Source organism: Triticum dicoccoides, chromosome 5A, assembly GCF_002162155.2.
Source record: "Triticum dicoccoides isolate Atlit2015 ecotype Zavitan chromosome 5A, WEW_v2.0, whole genome shotgun sequence".
NCBI classification, from domain to species: domain Eukaryota; kingdom Viridiplantae; phylum Streptophyta; class Magnoliopsida; order Poales; family Poaceae; genus Triticum; species Triticum dicoccoides.
The window spans coordinates 408,864,442-408,874,211 of NC_041388.1; the positions used below are offsets into that span (position 1 = coordinate 408,864,442).

General features: G+C 38.2%; 1 protein-coding gene across 3 annotated transcripts in view; it reads right to left on the reverse strand.

Moving 5' to 3' along the window:
- LOC119301891 (purine permease 3-like) overlaps window positions 1-9,770 on the reverse strand; it is a 13,175-nt gene that overhangs the window by 894 nt on the left and 2,511 nt on the right. Inside the window, exon 2 of one of the 3 annotated variants that reach the window (XM_037578883.1) lies at window positions 23-103. The exons of the other annotated variants lie outside the window; for them this stretch is intronic. Within the exon in view, the coding sequence (XP_037434780.1) occupies window positions 32-103 (72 nt within the window). The 3' untranslated portion in view covers window positions 23-31. The remainder of the gene's footprint in view (window positions 1-22; window positions 104-9,770) is intronic. 3 annotated transcript variants of the gene reach the window in all.

Genomic DNA, 9,770 nt, shown 5'->3' on the forward strand with positions numbered 1-9,770 from the left:
CGCGTGATTACACCAAACTTACCCCACACCATTAAGCCTTGCCGCCACCCTTGCATCCATCGTTGCCGCTGCTCCACATTGTTTCCGCCTCCACCTTAATGCTCTGGTGCGGCCACATGTTGAGTTCATGCATGTTTTCAAATAAAAACTAATACATTGTCTAGAAAATGGATTAAAATTTGACATTTGCTCCATAAGCTTACTCCAAGTTCTTTTTGCAAAATATAACATTTTTTATGAGCTCACTTTTCTCCACCTCTCATGTAGGGGTGAAACTGGATCAAAATTGGACGGATAATGCCTATACCATATCTTATTCCATATTTATTTTCGGATCAGGGAACGGGACAGATGCAAATTTCAATACCAGGTTATGCGGATTCAAACACGGTATGGTAACGGGACGACCTTAGATCAGAAACGGTCAACTACCACATGCATATATGGAGAATATATATAAATCAAATAAACAATGGGCAAGTATTTCTACTTATACACTTTTTAAAAAAGCATACGTCTTGTCTCATAGGCGAATATAACATTCACCTATTGCTAGTTAATACTTAAAACTCCATCGATAAATCAGATATCTATATTTAATAGATCGTATTATCCAACTAGGAAAAATGGATTATCCTATGGCGTACTATTTTGTAATACTATATCCTATCCCGCATCATATCAGTCGGACTCGGACTCGGGCCAGATGTTCGGACATAAAAAATCTATTACCATATCCTATGAAAGCTAATTAATTTGGAAACAATTTTGATCGAGAATTATCCTAACCACTTTCACCTTGAGTCATGTGCAAGCCGATTTTGTATGCAAAACATCACTTTCTAGAAGTAGCGCGGCTACAACCCTGCGAGCCTAGGTGAGTGCCTCTTGTTCTAATGGTAAATGTTCATTGATGCATAGAGAAGTGGTAGTAGAATACAAGTACGAATTTCTTTGGGGAACTCTAATCGGGATGGCCGTGCCTAAATCTTGTTGATTTTCGATGATTGGGCTAGCTCCATCACTAATTTTAGGAAAAGAATTATATGAGACCAGGTCTTACGGGCTAGCATGTGAGACCCACTCTGATGGATGACACGTGGTATTTACAAATCACAAAGCATCTACCCCACCCCACTTGAAATCAAAGAGGAAGAGATTAGATGCTTTATGATTTGTGAATGTCACGTGTCATCCATCAGGATGGATCTCACCTGCTAGCCCGTGAGACCTGGTCTCATATAATTTTTCCCCTACTTTCAACCTTTCTACTGGCATGCAAAATGGATAGGGAAACACTTCCTATCTATAGTCTCATAGGAAGCAGTCGTTGGACTGCTCTTGCACCCTTGATTCATGTTTGATCTCAGGACCCAGATAACCTCCCTCCCCATGTTGCTAACCTCCTTTTCTCCATGCAACCAAATCCCGGTAATCCCTCATCTCTTTCCTCTATCCCTATTCCCTAATTAACCGCACCCCATTCCTTTCGATCGCGCCTGACGCCTCCTCGCGGCCGAGCTTGCCATCCACCACATCACTTCTGTTTTCTCTGTCGGTGTCACTCATATTTCTCTACCAGTGTCGTCATGCTTGATCCCCCTGGGCCGCCCTTTTTGATGCGCCCCAATCCGCTGTGCTAGTGCGACATTGCTAACCTAATTAACCATGATTCCCAACAGTAGAGGCCACATTTTCAGGTCCCATCGTGCATTGGCCCTTCTTCGCAGCATCGATAATACACACAAAACTGTAAGAAATCATCCCTCTCATGCTCTCCTTTGCCCTGGCATCTATTTCATCCATTTTCTTGGCAAGTACTCAATTGAATCTATAAAATACAAACAATTGTACCAGCAGATTGCATTTTATTAATACCATTTTCTGTTGATATCATGTGATTTCCCACCATGCCGTATGTATAAGCTCACAAAGTTACCAATTAATTCCAGTGAAATTGGTATATTGATCACCTAAACATGCACATACATGTTGGCGACTAATTTTGCAAATTTATATGCTTCCATTTATGGTGCCATGTTGATATAGCACTAATTTCTTGGTTCGAAACACCCATGTTTTTTATGTGTACTACATAGCTTCTTTGGTCTATATAGTTTGCAACCATAGAAAGTTGTTCTCATTGTTAGTAGTACCAGGGCGGAGAGAATGCAATTGCAACTATCCTCTTGAGCCTGCTCAGTTTAGAGTATAATTAACCTGACAAAATCACCAATTAATTGACATGAAATTTGTTTTGTAGAACGTATAATGGTGCACCCACATATTGGTGGAAAGATTTGGTCATCTATAATTTTAAAAATTCTATGCTTCCACAAGATATAAGTTGTGTTGAAATTGCATTAACTAGATGCTTCCAAAAAAGTGCATGCTTCTTACCCCTTTCAAAAAGTTAAGGTTGCAGCATACTTCCACTGCTTCTTATATTTGTCTCGATAGTGAATACATAATTTTGCTTCAACCACCACCGACTATGCTTCCTCGCAAGCCACTGAGATAGATGTTATTTCAAGAGCATTGGAATAGACCGTAGTATTAAATGAAGGTTGCAACATGCTTCCAGCGTTCCACTGCTTCTTATATTATTTTCGGGCGTACACAAATTTCTTTGACCACCATCGACCACACTCCATTATTTCTCACTTCCTTCTTGTGTTAGTCATGTTTGCTTCTACCACTAAAAGTATGTGCTTCCTTTATTTCTCATATACATGTTGCACACAGAACCATGTTATCATCTGTGTCAGCTTTTTGGTAGGACTGCTTCATCGTTTCTCACATATGTTTCCATGATTTTCTACTCATCCATGTTGCTTGTACACGTACAATGTTATGACTACGCCAATTTTTCAGTAATGTGCAATATGTGAGGGAGGAATGCTACCATACTTTGTGCTTGATGTATTTTTTACCAGCATTAACACATATGTTTTGTGTTCATATATCAGTGATATACATTTTTGTTTCTCACATATGTTACTAGGCCGTGAACTTTTGATTCAACCGATGTTAGAGTATTCTTCAACTGCCATTAAAGTTCCTTCTCTGGTAAATTGTACCGACATTTTGCTTCCTTTAGAGATTTTATGTTTTGACCTACGTTTGTGTGTGCTTCATTGCTTGTCTCTTCTCATGGGTGCTTTCATTGTACAGACATTTTGATACACTCATTTCGAGCCGTGCTTGTTCATTTCCCACACAATCTGGATGGTTTTATAGTGAAGTTGAGTCCAGTGAGGGTGGTGTTTTTCTAGCGGTAGTGACGATGGTACTAAAATGTTGCACTCGTTGCTGGCTACCTTATCGACGAAAGGCTGGACAAGAGTAATTTTTTTGTAATAGTAATTTTGTTGTTCTAAATAGAGTTGTAAATTATTGTTCATATAGTTTGAAATTTGTTTCGATGGTTCATGCTTCTCTTTGTGCTCCCACGTGATTTTTGTGTGCAAAGCACATATTTGTGTCACCGCAGAAGTTGTTTCCTCACGCCAATTTTTCTTCGAAGGCACTTAAACCATGATAACGTAGGATAGAAATATTATTTTTGTTGCTCACAAAAAATGTATCATCACGTGAGTTACTTGCTTCGATCACACAATAATAATGATGATTTCATCCACTAAACAGAATGTTTCTGTGAACTGAGCCTAGCTCAAGTGGTTAGATTCTTTGTGGTGGAATAAACCCATTAGGGTTCAAGTCCTAGACTTGGCATCGGTGCTCGCATTTTTCTGGATTTATTTCATGTTTTTCGGCGATCTTTGTTCAGTAGGAGGAGACGTTCTTGTCGACTACGAAGATGCCTATGATGACTTTGTTAACTTCAAGATGATATGTTGTCTCAATCTCTCGAAGGTGCTCATAAAGATAGGGTGTGCGTGCATTCATAGAGGTGTGCAGTGTGCATATGAATGAGTCTCTGCGTGTATTAAAAAAAGGAATGTTTCCTTTGGACGGAAAACATATTACCATCGCACGAGGAAGCAGTCAATTAACGCTACAGTCCAGCAAATCAGGCGCGAGGATTTTTACCGGTAGATCGGACGATGCACGTGTTCTTGATCAAACAGCCACTGACTGGTCTGATGGGAAGTAAAAAACCAGCCCTAGTGCTTCCCAAAAGGATATGATGAAAAAGACGGCATTTTTCATTGTTTTGACCTTCTCAGCAAATCTTAGCATAAAATGAATTCCATCAAAAACTATTTCACGATCTGATCTTTTTGATAACGTCACAAACCGTGGCGTTTCTTCTCTATTTAGAAACACCGAACTAGCTCGCGTTACTCCTCTTTATAAATAATTGGCAAATCTGAATAAACTAGTGAAACGCTACTAGTATTGGCGTTTGGCACTTGGGCAGCAACGCCATGGGGCTTGGCGTTTCCAGCAACGCCTTACGCTGTGGCGTTTCTGTCCTGCCACGCAGTGTCTCGATCAGGCCAGCAACGCAAGCTAGGTTCTTGTTTATGTATAGTGCAGCAACGCCCCGATCTGTGGCGTTTCTGAAGTGGGTCAAATTTTAAAATTAGTTTTTGAAAGAGTTCATTTTGTGCTAAGATTTACTTAGATGGTCAGATCAGTGAAAAAGGCCGAAAAAGACGCACAAACGGGGCATGCAGTGTGTGAGTGTACTAAGCAAGTTGGCAGGTAGCATGCATATTGAATGTTTCTAATTAATTAATCTGTGTGAAGTTCGCGAGTTTATGAGTGTTTTGTTTTCTTCTTTTGTTGAGCACGCCTTGAGTGGTGCTTGAGCAATTGAACCCGCAATCCTAAAGTTACGAGTCTTATAAGCTACCAAACTGCACTATATCTTAAACTAAAGGGAGGTAACTAGTGGATAAAAGAGGATTGGATACACCTATATACCATATTTATATAAATAGAATAGTCATTTATACAAAATGATAAAGAGGGATCCTGTATGATTATCAATTTCAGAAATCCATACAAATACGAAAGTGTATTTTCTTCTTACCAACTAGATCTTCTTACACCCAGTAATGTATAGATATCTTCTATGGATTTCTTCCTAGGTATCACATGTGCGTAAGTGTGTTAGAGGTGTTTACATGTGGACCAACCGTACACAATGCCACTGGCAATGGTACGATAGGTGAGAATATGAACTGACCTAAGCAAGACTCTTTAGAGGCGATTGTCCAAAAAAAAAGGACTCTTTAGAGGGGAAGTAAATGAAAACAAAGAGGGCTTTTTGGGGCCCCAGTAAATGAAAGAGTTGTTGCAGGTTATCAACTGGTCTGAGTTTTACCACGAACATTGCCTTGTAAATAAAAACTAACCACTATTTTTCGAAAAAATAAACACTATATTTTTAAAGGCAGCCTGCACAAATAAACACAAAGTTCTTTCTATTTCTCATCCATGTTCTCCTCGTTTTTTATTTTGCTTGCGATTTTGGGAAGCTTTTACAAAATTACACAATTAGTCTTTTAACATCAGTAAAAAAGCAACTCTACTGTTTTAACATTTCTACTGCACACAGGACTCTTGAGAAGTCCAACTACCGCATTAACTAATTTTACCGTGGATAATAGATCGATTGGGTCCAAGGGTGCAATATTTTTACCCGTGGTCCACCAGCCAAAATGGTAAACTAGCCGCCCACACAACGTAAAATTAGATGCACATTACTCAATGTGGTCCAACCCAACGGGTCCAGATAAAAGTAAATTGGGGGCCCTGTCATACTTGCATGCAACATTCACATGTATCCAGAAGAGGTAATATCATCGGAAGTCATAGAACTTGCACTCAATGTTCAGTTTGGTGCTAGAACTTTAAAAATACGGATTTTTGATCACCTAACTTGACATCCCATGCAAATATGGTCACAAAATACGCATGCGGACGTATCATGGTGTATGACCCCATCTGTCAATGAGTGATGTTGCTCGTCTGACTAACTTTTGCACAAAACATCCTCACATTTTTTTATTTGTGGAAAAAGCTGACTATTGTGCTGCATATAGGTACAAAAATTAACATAAAAAATGGGTGAGCAGATACTTAACCTGCGGTCAATGTTTACGACACAAGCCACTCCAGCCAACCCACCCTTCACGTTCGCATCTCATGTATGGACAGCAAACTTAGATTTATTGAACGTGGAACTTAAATGACATTTTTTTTCCGCACCTATGAGGAATTGGTGTACATCTGCAGCCCATTTAAGCTATTTTACCGGTCCTTTTCTTAACCTAAAATATGTAGAGGCACGTACTGCTACAGTTGATTCCGTTAAGCAGGACCAGAAGTCATATTCGGTAGGTTGACACATTAAGATAAAATATAATGCCATCAACATAGTACTTACAAGTGGAGCAGTAAAACAATGGGAGTGATACTAATTAGCTAATTGCACATCAAGACGGTTTGACAGAGCTGTAAAACAGAGTCTTTCAGAAGGGGATTGCCATTGCCGGCTTATTTCTGCGGATACTGCGGCCCATTTTGCACTTGCAATTTTTTTAAAGATATTTGTAAAACATAATTAACAAATTTATGTTCCAAGAATATTATACATACAAGCGATCATTATTAGTAAATAAAAACATTTAAATATACACATGCATATTTATATAAAAAATATTTAGTTAAACTGACATTGAATTTTTTATTAAATAAATATGTTTAATGAATCCAAGAAAAATAACACACTCGAGGATTATATTTAAATCATGCAAAATGATGAGTTCAAACATTTACTAAATTTTCGAAATTATTCACTTGTGTATAAACTTTACTCATGACTTATATTCGAAAAATTATATAATTTCAATATTATACATGATTGAATATTCATATCAATGTTTACATTTTAAGTTACCCAAAAATTGAACTCTACAAATGCGAGTACAATTATTGAAATGTTTGCAAAGTTAAAATGATATTTGTAATTTTAATTTTGGAAATATTTATTTGAAAGTATACAAAATTTATAATTCATAAATTAAATATATGAATATTTTTAAAATACATGAACAAATTTAAAAGTAGGTTATATAGTTTGTATGTACAATATTTATAACACATATTTAGACGTTATTTTTATTATTGTAATTATTGTTTACGTAGTATTTACATATTTCTAGTACATTAAGACTAGTTATTCACCGTAGATGTGTAATATGTGTAGGTTGTAGCGGCTAGAATGTCCTGTATGCCACTCTTTGGTTGTTTGTTCGAGAGCTGGGGGCCAAACTTTTTCCTGTTAATTTTCAGTGTGCAATGACAGGTAGGACCCACTGCTCATAGGTACGAAAAATTAAATGTCATTAGGCTCCACGTTCAATACATCTTAGTTTGTTATCCATACTTGAAATATGAACGTCAAGGATTGGTTGGTTGGCTAGAGTGGCTCGTGTCCTCAATTTTTTTTTGAGGATCTTGTGTCCTTAATCTGTGTCGTGTGTTCGAGTCCCGCCTCGCTGGTATTTTAGTTAATTATCGTACCTATATGCTGTACAGAGGTCGGTCCTTTCCGTTAATTTTCGTATCAATATGCTGTTGTACAGTGGTTGGCCTTTCTCGCAAATAAAAAATAGTAAGGTTGTTTTGTGCAAAAATCAGTTGGCCAAAGGCCATCACTCACCGACAAGTAGGCCCATACACCCTGATATGTCCGCATGCGTATTCTGTGACCGTATTTGCACGCGATGTCAAGTTAGATGACCACAAATCCGTATTTTTAAAGTTCTAGCACCAAACTGAATATTGAGCGCAAGTTTTATGACTTCCGGTGATATTACCTCTATCCAGAAACCAGGCCATTTTAGCATTGCTAGGGCATCTACTGGACTAGGCAAATTTGGCCCTTCAAATGTCCGCGTCAAGTCCGGTCAGTGTCCGGGCATGCCCATTTTAAGTCTCTATTTGTCCATGCAAACACTCATTCTCCCCATTTTTTTGCTTATATGTTCGGTCACATGCGTATGATTAATAAGGATGAAGAGGGTAGAAAAGAATGAATGAAGAAAGAGAAAATATGATTTAGGATGGGCCAAATCATGCATGGCACACTTCCCGACACACCCGAGCCTATATCCTCCCCATATATTGGCTGAGTATGAGTGTTTGCGGACTGCCCAGACATAAGACAAAGTGTGCGGGGAAGGGGGGAAAGTTTGGTTAGGTCATATTTTTCCTTCTTCTCTCCTGTCCAAATAATGACAGGGCTGCCCGCCTCAACGTCGGGAGAATTTGGAGGGACCGGCCATAGATGCTATCAATTGCTCGGATCCCCTTGAATATCTGGTCGGTCAGATAGTCCGGACCACATGTGTGTCCAGGACGTCCACACTCACGATGATAGGGGATTTGCCTGGTGGAGAGAACAGAAGAAAATGCATTCCATCGCTGCAAGTTGTCGCTGGCCAGCTAATAGACATAAATGGAAATGAACTCCTCCTGGTCAACATGTGGGTCGGATGCAATTATTGGTGTGTGGTATTGTAACCACTCTGCATTTCTGAAATCAGATATACATGATTGCTCGTGTATACCCTCTGTTTCTTTTTAGTCCACATATAAAATTTGTCTTAATTCAAATTTCTTAAAGTTTGACCAATATTATATGAAAAAATACCAACATCCATGATATCAAATCAATATCATTAGATGCATCATGACATTAATGTTCATATTGTATATCTATCGGATTGTAGATGTTGATATTTTTTAATATAAAATATAAATTTAGTCAAATTTTATGAAGTTTGATCTAAGACAAATCTTATATTTGGAGTAAAAAGAAACGGAGGAAATACATACTGCGCACATCTCAGAGGAGCGCGAGGTACATACGTATACCATCCCCGCTTGGCACCATGACCTATTGGGCATTTTTGGCTAGTTAGTAGCCTATTTTCGAACATGTTACCATGTGGTAAACTTGGTACCCATACAATGGCAACATCATAAATTATTGGGTGGAACTTATGTTTCAGCAAACTTTTTTGCACTCTTTTATTACCACATAACTAATTAACATTCTAGGCACCAGCCCTTTTGTAACAAGTTACCACGTGGTAACTTTGATACCGACAAACTAGTCATAAATCATTATTTTTTTGAGTCGGGGTCATATGTTATTAATCTTTTTTTTACATATGCTATTAACCGGACTGATATTCGAATTCTCATCTGAACGAATCGAACACGTCTTAGTGTCCCCATCCGTTAATGCATGTCGTTTTAGAAGTGAGCACAATAGTCTCGACATTCATAAATAGATGTCGTTTTAGAAATAAGCACAATCTTCAACATGCATTACAATATATAAACGATATCTTCTTAACAAATCTAATATTATCTTCATCTATCCAGAAAATCCAATCATAATATTTCCTATGGTTGCCTATTTCTCAAAGCAAAGTGGGACAATCATTTCTAAGTCAACACTAAGAACATAACCACCCAATCATACCATCGAGATTCGCATAAGTATAAAAGCACGATGAGTTATATTGATCGGACGTTTATGCTGATAAATAAATATTTGTGAGTCCACTGTGATGTAGCCATTGTGAGTCAAATTGATGAAGTTTGATAACGCATGCACAGTATAAGAGTAGGCTTTGTACTAACAATCGTCAAACACAGCTGCCGAGTCTTATATTTACAAGTATACGTGTTCCTTTTTGAAATGTGTTTGGGCATATCCAACGCACAGACTTTGAAACCGCATGCAACCGTCCGGACCGTGTGTGTTTTGCCATTCAATG